Here is a 21,333-nt window from a genome sequence, read left to right on the forward strand (position 1 = left end):
GTGACGCCTGTAATGGTTTTCACAAAAGTCAGCAAATAAGAGAAAATGTGATATGGTTTTAAAATGTGATGCTAATTTATCACCGCCGCCCCACCAAGTACTGTACTGAAATCCCTAAACCCTTATTACTTTCATTTGTTGTCCTCACGGACATGTCTCTCCATTCATTCCCCTGCAGTGTGAGACACAGTTAAGGTTGAATACAGCAGGGGCCGTCAATCCAAGCATCAAGGGCATCTGGCCAGTTCATTTCCATTTCTGGCCATGCTCAATTTCCTGAGCCAGCTCATCACTAACTTACAGTGCCTAGTAACCTGGCCCAGGTGTGCTGGAGCTGCAACAGAATACAAAGACTGGACTGAAGTACGTACAGTATTCGGTACACAGAGATCACACACTGGTCACACTTACACTTTTTAATGCAGCTCAGGTCAGATTTTACAACCATAAACAGCTTCGGCTACAAAACTGAGCACTCCATTCTTCGTGTCACCTTTCAGACAGTGCCAGTCTCTCCAGAACCTCCCCTGTCCACGGGTGGTGCATCACCAGCTCTAGCAAGGCAGTGGTTTGCGCAGTCATCTCCATAGCGGGCAGTGTGGCGACCCGACAAACAGCACAAACTACTACCTCAGCCAGGACATGGTGCCGTCACATCGCTGGGGGAGAGAAAACGCAGCGGCACACGAACGGAGAAGTGCGAGAGTGGCACCGTGTAGCCTCCTGATCACGAGGTACAGGGGACCTCCGCCGAATTTTCAAAATTCCTACGTAACTAAAACGGTACAGATGTAAACAAAGTCAGAGAGGTTTGGGGTGAAATGGTCCGTTATAGTTACATTTAGTCAGAATGACTGAACTACAGTGGCGGTGATGGGAACCAAACGTCTTAAGAGTGTAATGCCTCTAACAGCTTCCTCACAGAAAGTCATTCCACAGAATGGTTCCTTGATGCCCGAGACATTATTTCACGGCACGTTTACGAAATTCTGGTCTAAAACGTCTCATTTTAATCCATTCACGGCGGTTCATGCATGTAGGTTCACTGGTGGTTCAGGGCAGTAAATAAAATAGCTAGCTAGACATGACGACGTCTGGTTCCTATCGCCACCACTGTAAAGGCATCTGAGTCAATACAACGAACCATTTCACACCAGACCACTCTGAACGACTTTCCTTCACAAGAGCGAACTATGCAAAAATGTTGAAAAATCGGTGGAATTCCCCTTTAAAAGCTAGCTGGAGGCGCCAACCCACCCACCATTAACTACCCAGACCATCTAGCATCAGACCAGCACGAAGAAAACAGGCTGGAGGTACCAGCCCACAAGCCCATGTAGCCTCATCACATGTCCAACAGTTAACGAGAACAGAATCTGAGCTTTAGCAGAGCAAATATCTAACGTAGCTACTTACTGTGCGAGACCCCTCGTCTCAGTACTGTTACACAGCCTAACAGGCTTTCAGGGCCACAAAATACGTCCTGTTAAAGTAAATAAGCACAGGCAGAAGATAAACACGTTCGCTCTAAAACGCTCTTTAACGTTTTCAGACGGTGCCTACGACGGAGCGCGCGTTCTAACCGCTCCAGCACTAAAGACACGAAATTCGCGGGAACGTCTGCCAGCGATGTGGGTGGGACTCATAGGAAGAGGGCGTGGCCTGCGCGTTCATTGGTGGATCCGTTGGGTGCAGTGATTGTGACGCAGGACACTATGGAACAATTTGGCTGCGTCCAAACCGCAAACTACCGTACAAAGGGCTCGATTTGAGGGAGGAATGAAGGCTGAAAAAAGACAAACATCATTCCCCTTAAACACTGCCCCCCGCCCCCCGCCCCCCCTTTCCATCTTCTTTTGATGGACGTAGATACGCGAGTTCGTGTCAGAGTCAGCACTGTGCCTGTAGAATTCCAAAGAGCTGACGTTCTAATCACTCCGTGAGACATCCGGAAAATCTGTGCTGAGTAGGTACAGCTGCCACCCTCCGCCATCCGCCTTCACAGTTTCACAGTCGGACCGCTGATCATACTAAATAGCATGTGCACCATTAATAGTACAGATACTATTACAGTGCGTATAGTATTCATAGTATAATATGTGATTTTGGACACAGCCCAAGTCAATTTGTTCTGTTAACCAATCAAAACGTCAAATCAATCAAAATCTCAAATGACCGTGCTACATTTAGTATGATGAGTAAAAATGGCACAGAACTTGACATGAAGCAATAAAATTGCATATGACTTTAATTTGGATTAACAGTATCAAGCATTATTATTATTATTATTATTATTATTATTAAGTAATTTCCATATTTCTATATGCAAACAAATTCTTAATTTTCAGAAGTCTGATATGACCAAAAGATAAAAAAACTGACCTGTATGGATAAAAGTATGTAACCGGTCCTTCTAACAGATATCTGGGCCCAATCTGGTTTGGAGTTTTAAGTGTGTTTTAAGTTTGTTAATAGGATCAATAAACAGATAAGTATGTTCTGTCACTCAGTATTTTGTGTCAGTATCAAAAAATGCTTCAACGCTCCGAGCGGCGCAATCGTCTAAGCGTTGGCCCTAGGAGATCGCAAGTTCGATCCCTGGTGATGCTACAGCAATCCGGAGCCGGGAGTCCAAGAGACCACAATTGACCTCGCTCTCTCTGGGTGGGTAGGATAATAGATTTATTTAATAATTAATTGATTAAAAAAGCTTCACTGATGTACAGTACATCAGATTTATTGTGTCAGCTGCACAGGTGATATGGACAGACTGCATCTGCAGGGAACACAGCGGGAGCAGGCCCACAGGTAGCGTAGCTGTTGCTAAACAAAATAACACTAGCAAAAATATCACAGAACTGAGTCAGCACTTTGTAGTGACCTTCAAACAGAACAGTAAATGATGAGCTTGAATTTATGACAGGGCCGCTGTCCAGAAACTTCTCTGGCCCAACAAACAAATGCTCAAGTTCTATGATGTGGCACACAGGGCTTAAAACCTGGACCCCAGGTCACAGTGGTCTGATGAGTCATCTTGTTTTCTTACTGCTCCATCTGAAAAGCTAAAGGATGCCTCTGAACCGCAGATGCAGTGTGTGCTGGCAATGTTAAACATGGTGGTGGATCCATTGCATCAATCATCTCCTGCATGGTCGTCTAACAACTAAAGAACATGAGGCCATTTTACAGCACCAGGTGCAAAAAGGAGCTCCCTCATGTTGTTCCCATCTTTCAAGGTGAGAATGCCCCTATAGCCACTGCTAATCAAACCCAAGAGCGGTTTCATGAATACCAGGATGAGGTCATAAGAGGAGTTTAATGTTTGCGGTGGGCTGAAGGCCAAAAAAGACACAGCAGTATATAAATGAAAAATGCAGGTTTCATATTATCACATTATACTTTATCATTTAAGCTTGTGTCAAAGCTGTCATGGCCTTAAAATTGTGAAATACAAACCATGTGACTGTCACCTGTGTGAAAAAGCACAGATCATAGGCTGCTTACAATTCAAGTCGATTCTGCATGCTTGTATAACAGTACAGCAATTCAAAAGATCAGATTAGAGTAGATTAGATTAGATTAGATTAGATTAGATTAGATTAGATTAGATGAAAATGGGCTGAACATAAAAGAATAGTGGAAACATTAAAAGAATTTCTAAATGAATATGGAAGCAGGTATTCTGTGTGGCAATAAGCAATTACAAGCCTTCACATCAAAATACCTTCCAAGTGCTGCTAACACAACAGTTTTCTACCAGAAGATGGCAGCATTGGGACATTTTCAAATACGACTTGGACAAACCCACAGATGTAAACAGCAAAATAAAGCAGTGTTTGGGAAAGAACCAATTAAAGCAATAAATCCACCTGCATAGCACATTGATCATTAGATAATAAGGGCTGCTTTGAATCCACAAACTGGACAGTTTTGAAAAGGTGACATCATGGCTGGTCACCAGCAAAATCAACGTGGTGTTTTCTTATTTTTTTTCCAGGCTGGTACGCTAGTCAACCAGGATGACTGGGCTGGGTGACTGGTTAAACCAACACCAGGCCAGCATAAACCAGCTTGGAATTCATACTGACCTGTGATGTAGTTGAAACTGCATTTCGACGGCAGCGCAGGTGAAGTACAGCTATGATAAAATGTGGTTTTCAGCTGAACAGCTGAGGCAGCGTTAGAGGGAAAAGGAGGCAGCACTTAGGAGCTAGAGAAAGTGATAAAAGCAGTAAAGAAAAGCTACTCAAAAAGCTGAAAATCCACAGTGTCGCTGGGTCGGAAAGGCCTCTAAGAGATCATCAACTACAAGGTAAGAAAAACTCTCCTTCTCCTCAATGGCCAGTACCAACGACCTGAATGAGCTCAGCTGCAGATTTGAATGTGCAAGGACCATCTTCAGCCTTTCTCTCCCAGTCTCCTCTCACCTCTGACCCCTGCTCTTCTCATCAGTGAGCACAGGCTTTTCAGTAGACAGAAGGTGAGGAACGCTCTGGGGCCAGACTTAGTCTCTCTGTCCACCCTAAAGCAGTGCTTTGATCATGTAGCACCAATTTTCACAAACATCAACAAATCACTGGAACTCTTTTCAAAACATCTACCATTATTCCAATCTCTGAAAAAAAAAGACACAATATGGCCTAAATGACTACTTGTCAGTAGCTCTGACCTCTGTAGCTATGAGGGTCCTTTGATGCCTGGTCCTAGCCCACCTAAAGGCCATTATAAATCCTCTGCTGGATCCCCTACTGTGTCCATGCAGAGCTAACATGCCTGTGGATAACAATCAGTCAGTCAATTGCACTTCATGCTATAATATGTCAACAGTCCTGAAACCTCTCCTGGAGGTCTGTTTGTAGACTTCTGCTTAGATGTCACCACCATAGTACTGGAGTTCCCCAAGGTTGTCTGCTCTCACACCAACAATTGCATCTCCAAGGAGCCAGCTAAGATCCTCAAGTTTCTAGTCAACACCACTGAGGTGGGCCCTAATGGCCAACATTGATGAAGCTGCTGCTGAACAAGCAAATGACTCTAGAGATGGCCCCAGAGCCTCCCTGAACATCATCCATTTTTCCATTTTCCAAGCCGCTTCTCCGTCAGGGTCCTGGGGGTGGGGGGTTGCTGGAGCCTATCCCAGCAGTCATCGGGCAGAAGGCAGAATACACCCTGGACAGGTCGCCAGTCCATAGCAGGGCAGACAGACACAGACAGTCACTCACACACTCACACCCAGGGGCAATTCAGCATATCCAATTGGCCTGACTGCATGTCTTTGGACTGTGGGAGGAAACCCACGCAGACACGGAGAACATTCAAACCCCACACAGAGAGGACCCTGGTCAGCCGGCCGGGGAATCAAATGAACATCAGTGACTCTGTAATTTCCACTTTAAGTTCCTGGGTACCCCCATTTCCAGGGAGCTTAAATGCTAGAACACAGTCTGAACAGCCAGACAGCACAACAGAGAATGTTCTTCCTGAGACAGCTGAAGAAATTCAACCTGTCATAGACCCTGATGATCCAGTTGTACAGTGATTATCGAGTCCATCCTCACTTCATACATAACCATCTGGATCGGTTCCTCCACCTCACAAGAATGAACCAAACTCCAGCACCTAATCAGGACAGCGAAGATGACTATTGGATATAGTCCGCCAAACGCTTCAGGACATCTACAACAGTAGGGTGATGAAGCACGCTGGCAAGCAGCTTAACCCCTTTCATCCTGGACACCCCCTCTTCCAGCCATTCTCGTCTGGTAGAAGATTCAGGGCTGTCAAAACCAGCACAACCAGACATGCAAACGTTCCCCTCCCTTCCCCGCCGCCCACCCAACAACTGTAGTTCTCATTACCCACAGTGGACACCTCACACTTTACACTTAAACCAACCTTAAACCTATACTCAAACCTTACTGTATTACAGTGTAACTTCTTCTGTAGCGCAAGGCTCAATGCTCAGCTGCACAGATGTTTTCAAATTTTCTTAACATTCTAGAATATTCTGTAAGTAATAGTTATTATATGCCTACTCAGATCTGCATATCTACAAATTCACACATCTCTTTAGCCCCTTTCAGACTGGCTGTTATTCCTTCTTATTCCCAATTATTCTGTCTTTTGCTTTATTTGCCTGCCCCACAGTTAAATAGTAAATAGTCATGTGCTTGGATGGTCTATTCAGTATGTTAATCAGAACGGCTACTTTGTCAATGGTTTAATATCAGCGAATAAAAAAAATGCTTAAAACAGCTCAAAAGTGCACAAAAGCTTACTAAAATCGAGATGCCAAAAACATCCGTAAGTACATTTGAACACATCGTAAACCCACAAATAAATACATGGTTTCACATCATTTCCTTTACCAACCCATGTTGCTGTACTAGAGTCTCTCCAAACTATAATTTTTTTGTGCAGCACAAAGACAGACAACCACCAAAGGCTTTACACAACTTTATTGAAGTCTGTATATAAATACACATGCACATTTCAAATGTAAACCCAAGTGAACTCAAGTGCAGCCAAACGCTGAAACCCCCTTCTTCATGCAAGGATGTCCTAATGAACCTTTAGGGAAAAAAAAAACTCCAGGTGATGAGAGCATCCTTAAGCACACCTACAGCCAACACTCTTTTAGATGGCTGCAACGAAGCCCTACATTATACTTATTCTGTCTTCCTGTGGTCTTAAATACACTGGTTTGATTACATATAAATAAATAAATTTATCAAATGTGCACTCACAGAGTGAACTCTTATATACAGTATTTATAAAGCCTATGCAATCAGTCTCACCCAGTCTGATTATCCCTGTGCCCACTTCCCCCCACCCCGACAGAAGACACATACAGCAGTATCCCTGTTTTTTAATATCGCTAATATAAAAGGCAATGAAATGATCTGACTACCCTCCCCACAAACCCCAAAACACATTCAACAACAAAAAAAAAAGAAGCAACTCACTTCTCCACTACACTTAAAAGAAGGCATCATTCCAAATATCCAACTGCGGGTGAACAAACCTCAGTCAAATACATTCTTTGCCAATCTGGGAGAACTGGCTCATTTCTGTCTGATTACAGTAGTCAGTCAGTGCCTCTGTGTTTGTAGGGCTTAAGGTAGAGAGTGAGCATGATGAACAATTGAGTTTGTGCGCATGCGTGAATGCGTGTTAGGTGCTAGTGTGCGTTTTGGGTGTGTGTTAGGGGAAACGCAGACAGACGGCGCGATAATAATTGTGCAAAGTAAAGGCAACAGTCTGAGATTAGATTTAAGGCCGAGGTGATGGAGACAAAAGACGAACAATCTATTGCATCACCAGAAAGTTCATAATCTCATTAAAATAAGCCTCTATGATAAAGGAGGTGTGGAGAATGAGGCTTAGATCCTGAAGCTATGCTAAAGCTATGGGCTAAGTCACGGCTTTAATGAGAGCACTGTTTTCAGACGTAGCTGAAAGTCAAGGGGTCAAGAGACGGTTTAATGCCAGGCTTAAGTTACCCTAAAAATCTGTAACCAAGCATATAGAAGCCGAACTCACGCTATAGTTTATACAACACTTATTAGTGCTCTTCTGATGCGAGAGAATTTGCCTGTCAATGCAATTGCCACTGCTTAAAAGGCAGTTATGTAAGCAGCCGATAGAGGGGACACTGGGGACCGTAAACTTTGCATTATGCGTGGCACTAATACTAGCTATAAAAACAAATGGAGTGATTGTGCAACAAAACAGTCCAACATCCTTAAAACCCAGAGGTTTGCTGTCCATCCAAAATTATGTACAAGGCAAAAACAATGATAAAAGTAAAGCACTACTTATAAACACATCTCTCTTGCAATATATATATATATATATATATATATATATATATATATATATATATATATATATATATATATATATATATATATATATATAAAAATTTATTTAAAAAAAAAAAAAACCCGGCCACAAGGGAAATCCAAGGAGTGACACTGCCGGACATTCTCCAGATTTGTTTCTTCGTTTCCATGAATCTGATTCACAAGCTTATTCTTTTGCACCGGCTCCGGACATCTATATTTGGCTGAGGTGTGGCTGAAGGGAGAAAGCCACATGGACAAATGGGAGGAGGAGAGAGGGGGGAAAAAAAAGGAAAAAAAAAAAAAAATAAATAAATAAATCAACCTGCTCTGTTGGCCATTAAAACAAGGCCCTGATTGGACGTTCTAGTCTGAAGCGCGGCACTTGCAGGCACTGCTGAAGCGGAGAACGAAGGCTCTGGACTGGACACTCTGGACCGCTCACTCTCCATATGGCTTTGGATGACCCCCACCATCCGCTGCCCCACGTTTGTCCCAACTCAGTTGGTGTTCATGGTGATGTCATGGTTAGCCTCTAGCTCTTCGTCCTGCTCGTTGTCATTTAGGTCCTCCTCCTCCTCCTCCTCATCTTCATCACTCTGGGCATTGGCTCCTTGTGCCGAAGTGCTCTCTTGCTCCTCTGTGTCCTCGCGGTCCAGGGCAAAGTAGCCTGTACCCTTTACTGTGTCCTGACGCTGGTAGAACAGGACGTACGCTGCTTTGGACTGGCAAAAAAAAACACACGCACACACAAAATTTCAATGAAGTTAAACTGCACTGAGGAATTTTTATGTATATAAAACAAACATATCCACTGGACCAAAAGGACTGTCCAATAAGAACAGTCACTGCAGCTTTTTAAGACTAGGATATACTGACTCAGCATTCCCCACCAAACAAGCAATGCAATTTGGAAGGAACATTTTAGAACAGAGTGAGCAGGGGAGAACATTCTAGAAGTGTATATGGGGAGAACGTTCTTGAACAACGTGAAAGGGGAACAACCTATGGGCTGTGGACCACCAGCTGCCCATAAAGCACATTCATGTGGTCCGTGGGCCTGTTCCCAAGGGTAGGTAGTAATTCAGGCTGGTAACATCAATGTAAGTGATAAAAAAGTGATCAACTTATTGATGAAAAATCAATAAATTGTTTTCACATTGTAACCTGTATAAACATTAGGGAATTCATCAGTAGAGCTGGCTTTACTTCTCTTCTAGAGGCATGTCAGAACCATACACTCAGCATAACGTTAACAACTGCCTCTTACAGACTCTCAGCACTAGCTGCTGTTGAAAATGATAGACATAAAATACTAGAGAAGCGTTTGATTTCAACGCATGGATCGTAGCGGGGCATCTTTTGGCCTAGCATCAGTAACCTGAGTGGTTAAACTCATATTCCTAAACCAATGATAAGAAAGCAGATATCAAGTAAGATTCATCATTACTGTTGATTGTGGCGATGCTAATCCAAAAGCTCAGTGCGTGGAGTATGGTTTCAAATAAACCACAGAACTCTCAAAAATAAAGAGACTTCTCGAAACCAAACAATTACTCTGTTGGGAAGCCAGTGGAGTATTTTCAGGGAAATCAAAGTCTACATCTACATTTCTACTTTTTTCCTTTCCGTTTTTAATATACGTGCAAATTTCATAAACCTACTGACAATCAGAATGCCTGATCCAATCCTTTTCAGGCCCTAATTCTAAGGTTTTCAGTGCCAGCAATTAAGAAAAGAACAAATAAAAAAAATTCGTTCTCCTGTGGGCTGCAAAACTTTGTAGTTTTACACAGATGGGCCATGGGGTGGAAAAGGTTGAGGACCCCTACTCTACAACAATGTAAATTGTGAAGAACATTCAGGAGACCACTGAGCATTTTAGAATAGAAGAGTAGTGTGAAACTAAACCTCTCCAATCTCCAATAAATCACACAAAAGGATGATGCACTAACCCAACGTTTGGTTTTGTTGGGGTCTGGCCGCATTTCTGACGGACTGATTAAGCAAAGAGCGCAGTTGAGGAAGCTAAATGTAAAAATTGTCTCACCACAATCTGATCTTCGCTGACTGGAGACACGATGCTGTCATCAAAGTTGTACCACTTGCCATCGTCCTTGTTCTTGGCATAGGCAGTATCTGACAAACGCAGCAGATTTTTGTGTTTATATAGCTGAATCAGAGTGGATGTTGTTGGTCATGTCATTTTTGTGTGTGTGTGTGTGTGTGTGTGTGTGTGTGTGTGTGTGTGTGTGTGTGTGTGTGTGTGTGAGAGAGCACTCACAGTGTCCTCCTCCCATTCCTCCATAGTGGTTGGAAACAGCAATGAGATCATATCGACATGGACCAGCGTTGGGGTTAATAAGGAACTCTGACATGTCCAGATCACTGCAGATCAACAAGATATTATTATACTGCCTTTTGTTATAACAACTTCAAGATACAATATGTACCACCACATGTACAAGCATCACAATACGATACAGTACAATGAAGGAAAAAAAAAACCAAATGTACAGAAGACATTTATGGTCAATGTTTACCTTCAATATGTTACAAAAACTACAGTAATAATGAATAAACAAATAGGACTGATGAGAACGACACTGACCTTTTCATTAATGTTCACGGGTTTAAATAAAAGAAAATGAATAAATGCTGCTGGGGAGTTTAAACAAACTATATTATAGGAGTGGTTCACTTTGGAGTGACTGGTCAGAGCACGGAGAGAGAGGACTGACCTGCATTTTTACTCACAAAGGCAGCAGCAGAATAATAGTCAGTATATGGGAGAGGAAGTCTGTGGCTATAAAATTATCAGTGCGACAGATTGAGTTGCCAGGTGACCCTTTTTTGGACCGGACAGTCTGGTTTTCAGGTTTGTTGTCCAGTTAAGTCTCACTCTAAAGGCACCCCTTTTGATGAAGTAGTTAAAATGTCATTCTAGTCCTATTGCTTTATTCCGCTTTCTCTCTACTAGGCCTGTGGAAACTGCATATACCATACTAAATATCACGTCAAATTACCACCAAACTTTCTGCTGCTTTTTTTTCTAAAACAATTTTCTTAACATAGCAGTGTGACAGAAAAAAAACTATGCAGTTTGTTCTGGAACTATGGCAAAGAAAAAACTGCTGATTAGCTCTTCGTACGGCAAATACTTGAATACATTCGTTTGGAAAGATCCAATAGTCAACATTAAAAAAAAATAACTTTGTATCTAAGTAAATTTCATTTTGAAAGTGCTGAACGTTGGATGTAAATGTCACAATCTTGAAAGAAGCATCTATTTCGCGAATGCAAACACGTGCTGTGTAAAATAAACTGAAAAATTTCAATACAGCCACCACTGTATCAATACGCATATTGCTTAGATTGTACCCACGGTATATTGTCATTCCATATTTTGAACACAGCCCCACGGTGTTGTAAACTCTTTACTACACTCTCCTATATAAAACAATGTAACTTCTCATTTGGCTTGGCTTGCACATTAAATTTATATAAAATGTACAGGATGGTCATCTACATAAAGGAATGCTATAGTATTTTACCAGTCTAATCTCTATCAAATACCACAAACACCCTATGTGTGTTTAAAGGGGGTATTACAGGATTACAGGATTACAGGATTTAATACCCCCCCCCCAAAAAAAAAAATTGGTACATTACCGAAGTGGGAAGTCTACCAAGGAGTCTAGCTTGTCCCTCATGTAGCGGCTATATGAGAAGCGTTTAAGATGGACCACCAATACTGGAGGCAGAGACCATAAGTCCAACTTCTTAGTGGCCTGTTGGTGCTGCTTACAGCTGGGACAGTACCTAGGGATCACACACAGGTGCAAATGAGACTGGCCATTTATTTATATTCACAGGTAAAATGCTAAGGACAGTTAAAATACATAGTGTATAGAACACATGACAAGGATAGATATTCAAAGTCATGTAAAGTCATATTTATTCATTTTATTTAGTTTGACTGGGGTAGTCACAAAGGAATTAAACATCACTACATGCTGTAAGAAAGTGTTTGTTTTTGTATTAACAATAGCTGATTCCAGCATGACTAAACCTTCAAAGGCAGAACTGAGATAGAATAAAACACCAAAAACAACACACACATATGAGTAAATACCCTTTAAAATGAACTGATTTTTCTCACAATTAATGGGAAAATGTAGAAAGAGAAAAGCAGGGGACTCCTAGTCTCACCATGGGTCCTCAGCTCCTAACTTCTCTTTGGTAGTGAACAGTTCAATGCAGTCCTTCAGTTTGAAGAAGGCCTTCTTTTGAGGTTTGTATTCCATGCTTTCATGCTTATCAAAATCCTGGAGGAGAAGAATGAGAGTAGGTTATTAACAATATAAACACATTCAAGCCGATGGTAACAGAAAATAAAAAAATAATTCAATCTTACTTCAGCTACACTTTCGTCAAAGTACTTCTTCTTAATCTCTGGTTCCCAGTCTAAGGAGAGATAGGATCTGTCTGTGGGGAGATATTAACAGAAATGAAGAACTAGATATCCCATGTGACCACAAAGACTTAAGCCTATAAAATAACACACTTTCTGGTCCCAAGTTGAAAAAAACAATTAAATCACTAAAAACCAGCATACACTAACTAACAAAACAACAAAAAATAAAAAAGCACCTTATTCTCTCGGTCTGACTGATCCTGTAACTAGGACTCACGTCACTTTTATCTGCGCTGCAACCTCTTAAGATTTTAACCACATATGTTTACACTTGGTAATTAGATGCATCTCCAGTGAGTCACGTTGCAATCCGACTGCTGTATGCGCCAAGTGTAATAAGCAATTTCAACAACCAAGCACCTGTATTATTTCCTGATTTTCCTGTTGTAATTCAAAAGACTGCTGCTGCCTTGAAAATCAAGGTTTTGCATGGTGTTGAAAATACCTTTACACCAGCTTTACAACAATGTGTACAAGAAGATAACAAAATAGAATAATTAGCCTTCTGTATTTGCCCTCACAGACATGGACTATGTGCAGTAAAACTCAACCTACTGTAATTATACGGTGAATAAGATGTAAATTGTAAAGATTTGTTTTAGCCAGCTCTGGCTAATGAAGGCTACTGAATGAAACTCAGAGGAGAAACTCGCATCAGGAAGGGGCACCGAAGGAGCAATAATGCCTCTGTTTTAGTGGTGGCAGACCAGGAGGCAGACCCTTCCCCATATGCAGAAAAGCATGAAGAGAAACGGTCACTGTATTTGGAGGGGTTTTGGTTGTGAAATGTACATTTACATTTACATCTGGCTAAAACACATCATGACCTCCTGAAGTGGTCTGAGCAATAGCATTTTAATGAAGTCTTGGGTGCATTTAGACATGTTTCTTTTAATGTGGATAATCTCTATCTGGATATAATCTTGATACTCAGGATGCATTAAATGACCAGGTGTAAAAAGGGTATAAAGGAGGAACAAAGGAGAATAAAGCCCTCTCAAACAACAAAGAAAGTTTAGAAAGTGTCGTACCGCTGAGTCGAAGGTGTCCCTCATCGAATCGGATTTGTCGTGGTTCCTCTTTAATGAAACTCAAGTCAGTCTTGCCCATGTTGTTGAACTGGAATGTGAAAAGTCGCTTTTTGTGGCCTGTGAGCTGCTGGCCTTTGGTCAAGGTCTCTGGGCCAACTCCATTCTCCAGATCATTGTCCCCACCCACTGAATCCTCTGACTGGCTGTTGTCATTTTCAGATGGAAGCTCCTGGTCCTGACTAGACTCATCATCCTGCTCATCAGTCTCCATTTCACCTGAAATTTGAGGTATTATTCTATAAATTGGGCCAGTTTCAAGTATATTCTGCAAAATATCCGCTTTTTTTTTTTTTTTTTTACATTTTTCTGCTTGTATTCATACCACTGGTACATGCCTGGTTAGTACATTGCAGTCCAAATAATTAAGTCATATCTCAGAAGCCATTATGCCATGTTTTGTAATGTTAAAATGTCAGACAGAAAGACTGATCAGATTCAGTTAATACTTCATTTAACTATGCCACAGTCATTCAGGCCTAAAACAAATATTTAATGTTATTTCTCAAGCAATGTAATATTCTGTAGCGCAGCATTTTATTGCTCAAACTCAACTTTCTCTCATAATAATATCCAGCATGCATGGAGCAAATATGTCATAAAACCATTGGGAAAATCTCCCTGATGGTGATAAAAAAAAAAAAAAGCTTGACTGCTAACATAGCCACTGATGTACCACTCATGTAGAGGCTAATAAATACAAAATACATGGTACTGGACTTCCTAGCTGTACGGGTAGATATCTGGATTCCTTCAGCATTAGCCAGCTAGAGAAAAATAACTAAATAAATGAACAACCTGCCCTCAGGTTTCTGCCCTAAAGAACTTATTGTTTTTCAAAAGTTCCTCCATCTTCAAGATTCATCATTAGAAGGGGGGTTTCCAGAAAATCTCACTCTGGAGTATACTGCAGCACCACTGTAGGAGGCGAGTAGGCATGTTTACAGATGTAGCAATAGTTACACTTTTCATTTTGGCTGGCGTGCCCCTTTTACTTGTTGCACACTGAGGACCTTCACTGTTATCAAGCCAGAATGTTTCTGTTTATGTGAATTAAAACATTTGGCATAAGGCACATGGACAAAATAATGGATTAGAGAGCCTAGGTTTACAAAAAGCAGTTGCATGAACTGACGGAAATATGCATCCAGGGAGCTTGGCAGCTGAAGAATTTACTTCGCTGAGACCTAAATTTATTACTCCAGTTATTTTCTACCGGCTTGTCACAGTCAGGAATTTAAGAATATCAGTAGAGTTAATCATCTTTGAGGACATAAACCTGCTGTTTTCTTTGTGGAGCCACCACTGTAATTTTTTACATAAAAAAAATAAATAAATAAAAACGAGTGGCAGCTGCTTGTGTAAGAATGCTGAGCATCTTTCTGTAAAATCTCTACTGGGAAGCATCTAATGCACTCTGTGAGTAAAGTGAGGTAGGTATGCTTATTTGGCTGAGGTGGCCACACTGCCCTTCCCGGTACTGAAAACAGCTGAACGTGCTTTTCATGGACACAAGGCCACAAGGTTAAAAGATGCAGTTAGACAGCATGCTTACTGGGCGAGCCCTCCTCCAGTATACCATTGGTGGCGTTGCCATTGATGGCATGCTGCTTGGATGAATGTGTCTCATCAGACTCCTCCTCTTCGAGGGCTGAGCGCACAAAGCGACTGCAAATATAGCACAGAACACTTTGTCAGTGTAGACCATGAAAAAGAAAAAAAAAGAAAACTTTTCCTGAAGCGTGCTTTGACATTCAATAATCCCTTTTAAAACAGTGAGAATGTATTAATTTAAAATGCCCATATATAACATTTCCTTAGACTTATAAAGTTTGTGTGGTTTTATGTACTCTCCATCTTCTTCTCCAATAATGCCATTACATTAATATAAATGGACAGCTAAACTAAACAGGCAACAATGATTTGCAAGTTCAGCTCTATTAAATTAAAACCATGCAAAGATATGAAATATTTCAACTAATGAATTTGATTGTTTTTTTTGGTATATAAACACGCTTATTCTAAATTTGATTCCTGCAACACCTTCCAAAAGTTGGGAGGGGGCATGTTTACCACTGTGTTACATCACCTGTCCTTTTCACGGCTGGGAACATCAATACTGAGGACACCAATTCCTGCAGTTATGAAAGTCTTCCTTCCTTCATAATGCATCACACATTTTCAGTGGGAAGCAGGTAGTCCAGCACCTGCACACTCGTGTTCTAATATGCACAACTAAACATGTGGCTTGATTAAACAAGCAGGGACTTTACTAAAGAAGACATCGTCTAGATGGCAGCATATGTTGCTCCAAAATATTTATGTACATCTCAATATTAATGGTGCCTTCACAGATGTGCAAGTTACCACTGGCACTAATACACGACCACCCCAAAACAGACACTGGCTTTTGTACTATTTGATAATAGTCAGGATGGTCCTTTATCTCTTTAATAATAATAATAATAATAATAATAATTTAAAAGGTGGACTCATCAAACCATAGAAGGTTTCCACTGCGTCAATTCATCTCAGATGAGCTTTAGATCAGAGAAGTCAGCGGTATTTCTGAATGTTGCTGACATATGGCTTTGAATAGTGGAGTCTTAATTTGCTTTTGTAGATGCAGCGAAAACCTGTGTTTACTGACAAGGGCTTTTCAATGTTTTCCCAAGCCCATAGGGTTAGAATCATTACATGTTGGTTTTTAATGCAGTGTAATCTAAGAGTGCCAGAGGTCACAGCTATTCAATAAAGGTTTTCAGCCTTGCACTTTAAGCACAGACATTTTTCCAGATTCAATGAATCATTTAATAACATTACAGACTGTCAATGGTAAACGGCCTGCAATTGTGCATAGAGAAACGAGTCTTTCATTAATGCTTATTTTATACCCAAATATGAGAGAATCCTCTGTTACCTATTCATCAGTATACATCAGTTTACATTTTTAAAACAAGTGTTTCTAATCATTCCATAAAATTCCCAAACACTGCCTGTGTCCCAACTTTTTAGGAATGTATTACGTGCATCAAATTTGGAATTAGAGTATATTTACAAAAAACAAAGTATGAAATATCTTTCCTTTGTGCCATTTTTAACGAAACATCTGTATAAGACAGGTTTAAAACTCACTGTACTGTGCGTTTATTTGCCTTGTACTTACTGTCATTTTTTTGGAACGGAGTTTGTAGGTAGTGAAGGGTATTTTGCATGTAAAACCATTAAATGTTAATATAATTAAATATTTTTTAAATGAATAAATCAAGGCTGTGGAAAGGGGATTAAAAGAGAAGGGCTAGACAGTGAGGGTTAAGAGGGTAGCAGAGAGGATGCATACCACAGGCGGAGGAGCAGCAGGTTGTAGAACTTCTCTTCACTGAGAGTGCGCGGGACAGTTATGAGGAAGGGCTGGCCAAACAGTAGGGTGCTGCTGTGGTTATAACCTGACTGCTTGTATTTCTCTCGAAGGTGCACAGGGATCACCACATGGTCTGTGTCCTCCAGACGGTTTACTGCCACTTCGAATCTACCAAGGAGAAGTGACAGGGGTATATGTATGTGCTTCAGGAGAAATTTAACACATTACCATCTACATATTTTTATTACCAAGCACAAATAAGACATTTTTTATCATTTATTCATAATACTTACACATATATATCATCCCTTTCCATTATACTGCTCAGGTTCTCATTAGTGGCAAAGATTCTATGGAATCTGTGGTTGTAGATGTCTGTGACAATCATCTGTATATAATAGCAAAAAGAAGTAGTTCAGTGCGGTAAGTTCCCAGTAGCCTCTTATGCTGATTAAGTGTTTGAGAAAACATGTGACTGTTTACCTTTTCAGCAGGTACTCCAGACAGTGCAGAAAGAGAAGCGCAGAGGTCAGAAATGTAGCCCACTTTGGGCACAGTCAGCTTATACTGCAATAGAAACACACACAGTACAAATGACATTGGACAGTTGCATAACCTCTCCTTTAGCTTGTCTGTTTTCACCGGTAAGGCATGAGGCTCATTTAGAATACAACCCTTATTCTATATATCCAAAAATTTACAGACACCTCTTCTAATTAATGAATGAAAAAAAACTATGTACAGAGCACTTTTCATACTGGTGTCAACTCAAAGTGCTTTACAGATGTGCCAAAGTTTAACAGTATTAGAAGAAATTAAAGCTGAATTTGATTTTCTTCTATTATATTTGCTGTCCTGTAACAGAAATATAAGTGGACAAAAATTAAATAAGTATTAACTTAAAATCATATGAAGTAATGACACACATCAAAAAAAAAAAAAAAGATGATTACAATAAGGTTGAAATTTTAGTAAAAGCTAAAGAGCTACTTTTTCAAATGTTTATTTAAAACATGTACCAAGCTTGATTGCCTAATAAAAAATCCACAGTTTAAAAGCATAACAAAAAGAGGCCTCTCCATTTTCTGCATTTTATGGAAGGTATTTGCAGAAGTAATTTTTGTTCCAATCCATGCTGCTGCTTTTTGTACGTGGTAGCCTGGTAAAAAGAGCATTACAGACAGACTCTGCTTATAAAAAATGCATGAATAAGATTCTCTGCATTGCTCTGTGATAGACATTACTCTGGCTGAACTTTAGCACTATTTCAAAGCATAAAAAGCTACTCTAGTCACTGTGTTTACATGCAGCACAAAACAGAGCACAGAATTTAAAATTACATTCAGGTTTCATACGGTTCATATGGTTAGTATACCAAGGTAAAGTGTCTCATTTCTGACAAAGAAGCTTTCTCTGAATTTTAGTAAAAAGTATTTCAGCTTTTTCTTGATTTAGCAGTAGAAAAAGTTGTGACATCCACTAAGGGTGACATCCAATATCTGACACAACTGGCATGCTTGTCAACAAAGTTGTGATTTTCAGCCGTAATTGGCAATGTATAATTTTATGTCATTAATTATTCCTTTCTAGAATAAATAAAAACACCATTATTTTGAAAACTGATACATGTTTCCTGATTACCTCACCTAGAGGTAATATGTATGAAGAGAAAAGCATAGGCCCTAAAATTTAACCTTGTGAGACTCCACAAGAATTGTTACAATTTTTGCTCGATTGATTTCCCAATGAAACCGAAAACTCACTATTCATGAAATATGATTTAAACCTAAAATCATTTAAATCTAGAACTGTGCCCAACAGGCCTATCTAGTTTTTGAGACAATGATTAGAATCTTGTAATGTCCTAAAAGCTACAGTGCCCTCCACAAATATTGGTCCTATGGCTGTGATGGTATGGATTTTTTTCTTACTGCTGAAAAAACGTTTACTGCCAATGGCCCCTCCCTGTTGTAGGGCACTGTACCCTAAGATCCAATACAACCAAAAAATAAGAAAACACTAGCAATCAAATGCTCCAAATGATTTGGAGTAACTGCACACAAAACTGGTCACAATGCCTATGCCAAATGTCATCCAGAAGAGTATAAATCCACCCAGCACTGGGAAGTGGAGCAGTGGAACTGCATTCTTTGAAGTGATTGAGTACCTTTGGAGCTGGAGTGGAGCTTGTGATCCAGAACTAGCCATCCAACATCATTATCTGACCTTACTAATGCTCTTGTGTAGATTATAAGATGTGTTAAGTCTGGCTGCAGAGCCTTGATTCTGTGGTATGTATGCCTACCTGTGTGGGTTTGGCAAGGGGGTCCAGCCGCACCAGGTAGACCTCCAGCGTCCGTTCCTTCTTCATGGGAAGAGGAAGTGTTAAGTAGCAGAACGGGTCAAACGTTACAGAGACCTTAGAGCACACAGGGCAGACCAGGGTGGACTTGAAGAGGCCATGGAAAATGTCAACTATAATGGAGTCGTTCCTCTTGATGTGGTTCTCCCAAGCCTCCTCTGCTACTACCTGAGGGTGGAAGATTTAGTTTAGCAACTGCATGTGATCAGCAGGACTGTGTGCACAATAACTCTGTGATAATTAAACCACCAACACTAAAACTTTTACTATTTTTGCAATGTAAAACCCCATTTCCAAAGAAGTTGGGACACTACAAAATGTAAATAAAACAAAATGCAAATCAATTAAACCTTGTATCTAACTGAAAATACAACAACAACAACAACAACAACAACAACAAAAATGTTAAAACATCAAATGTTGAAAATTTTACTGTATTTTGAAAAACACATGCCCATTCTTTAATTTCATGCCAGTAACATGTTTCAAAAAAGTTGGGACGGGGGCAAAAGTAGACTGGAAAAGTTAGGTTAATTGGCAAGGGGTCAGTTACATGGTTGGGTATAAAAATAACATCCCAGAGGGGCCGAACCTTTCAGAAGTAAAGATGGGGAAAGGTTCACTACTCTGTGAAAGAATGTGCTGTAAAGTAGTACAACAACAACAACAACTCAAGAAAAAACATTTCTCAACTTAAAAGGCAAAGAACTTGATAATTTAATCATCTATAGTACACAAGATCATTAAGACTCAGAGAATCTGGGAAAAAAACAATACTGGCTGACTGCGACCTTTGGGCCCTCCGGCAGCACTGCATTATGGACACAATTCTGTAGTGGAAATCACTGCATGGGATGAGGAACCACTCTCTGTGAATACAGCTCAGTGCTGCATCCATGAATGCGGCAATAAAACTCTACCAAGGAAAAAAGGAAACCATATTTAAACAGGATCCAGAAACGCCACCACGTTCTCTGGGCCCAAGCTCATTTAAGAAGGACTGAGGCAAAGTAAAGAAAAAAAACAGTGTTGTGAGGTCCAACAAATCAAAATTTGAAATTCTTTTTGAAAATCGTGGACACCGCGTCCTCCGGGCTGAAAGGGGCAATCTGACTTGCTTTTCATACACAGTTCAAAACCCAGCATCCGTGATGGTATGTGAGTGCAGTAGTGCTCACGACATAATCAGTGAAGGCACCATTAATGCTGACTTATATATACAGGTTTCGGAGCAACACATGCTGCCATCCAGGCAATGTCATTTTCAGAGAAAGCCTTGCTTACTTCACCAAGTCCACCATGTCAAACCACATTCTACACATACTACAGCAGCATGGTTCCCCACCGGTCACCCAAAACATTTGGCACATTATGAATCAAAAATTACAACAAAGGAGACCCCAAACTGTCAAGCAAGAACAGGAAAACAAAATGTGCAGTTCAAAGTAGGGAGAACACTCAAATCAACAAAATGGCACATCAGTGATCTAAGCGAATTAGGAAGACACATGTGTCTGCAGGTAAACAGTGAAATTAGTTAGCTGCAAGCTAATTAATTCAATGTTCAGCAGTTACTTACAAAAAAAAATATCACACGTGATTCTGAAGAGCATAACTCCTAGAAGCAGATGAGCACTGTACAATACCTTGTCTGGCCGGCCTTCGGCATCTTTGAGCTGAATGTAGGGCTTTTTCCTGATGCGGTTCAAGTCCTCATGAAGGCCGTCCAAGAGGAAAGCAAGCAGCTCGTGGGAGTCCTGCTGCTGGTAGCCTGAGAACTGAGGGGCAAAGCGCCCCACTTGGGTCTGTGGTGAACAAACACAGAGACAGAACTTGCTAAATAACCAGAAAATCTTTAAAGACTGAATAGTAATACTATTTTTTTGCAATAAAAAAAATTGCTACCCAAAATAATAAAGGCATTTCTTTAATTACCCAACCTTTACCTTGAAAGGTCTAGGGGTGACGTAGCTGTATTTGCCAGACCAGAGTTGCTTGATGAGCTCAGCGTAAGCTTTGGCAATCTCGCCTTTCATTCCTAAAGGGTTATCCTCATTCAGTTCATCCTGGTACTTGTCCTTCAGAAAGTACTCAGTGAGCGGAGGAATATTGCTTAAACACTGCAGGACACAAACAAAGGCTAGAGTGAGAAAGAGAACAGAACATTGGGCTGACGACTTTGAGTGCAACCACAGTACGTG

At 40.6% G+C, this 21,333-nt stretch overlaps 1 protein-coding gene across 5 annotated transcripts in view; it reads right to left on the minus strand.

Annotated features, from left to right (window-relative positions):
• Nucleotides 1-7,951: 7,951 nt before the first annotated feature.
• LOC108425339 (ubiquitin carboxyl-terminal hydrolase 15) overlaps nucleotides 7,952-21,333 on the minus strand; it is a 33,398-nt gene continuing 20,016 nt past the window's right edge. For 4 of the 5 annotated variants that reach the window (XM_017693914.2, XM_017693912.2, XM_017693915.2 and 1 more), the window contains 14 exons: nucleotides 21,079-21,252; nucleotides 20,779-20,937; nucleotides 19,076-19,300; nucleotides 17,254-17,337; nucleotides 17,064-17,158; nucleotides 16,750-16,938; nucleotides 14,965-15,077; nucleotides 13,353-13,628; nucleotides 12,262-12,332; nucleotides 12,057-12,172; nucleotides 11,517-11,666; nucleotides 10,129-10,232; nucleotides 9,895-9,983; nucleotides 7,952-8,569 (listed from right to left, as the gene is read on the minus strand). In XM_017693914.2, the coding sequence (XP_017549403.1) occupies nucleotides 8,345-8,569; nucleotides 9,895-9,983; nucleotides 10,129-10,232; nucleotides 11,517-11,666; nucleotides 12,057-12,172; nucleotides 12,262-12,332; nucleotides 13,353-13,628; nucleotides 14,965-15,077; nucleotides 16,750-16,938; nucleotides 17,064-17,158; nucleotides 17,254-17,337; nucleotides 19,076-19,300; nucleotides 20,779-20,937; nucleotides 21,079-21,252 (2,070 nt within the window). In that variant the 3' untranslated portion in view covers nucleotides 7,952-8,344. The remainder of the gene's footprint in view (nucleotides 8,570-9,894; nucleotides 9,984-10,128; nucleotides 10,233-11,516; nucleotides 11,667-12,056; nucleotides 12,173-12,261; nucleotides 12,333-13,352; nucleotides 13,629-14,964; nucleotides 15,078-16,749; nucleotides 16,939-17,063; nucleotides 17,159-17,253; nucleotides 17,338-19,075; nucleotides 19,301-20,778; nucleotides 20,938-21,078; nucleotides 21,253-21,333) is intronic. The other variant, XM_017693913.2, reaches the window with a different exon arrangement.

This window comes from Pygocentrus nattereri, chromosome 1 (genome assembly GCF_015220715.1).
Source record: "Pygocentrus nattereri isolate fPygNat1 chromosome 1, fPygNat1.pri, whole genome shotgun sequence".
NCBI lineage: Eukaryota > Metazoa > Chordata > Actinopteri > Characiformes > Serrasalmidae > Pygocentrus > Pygocentrus nattereri.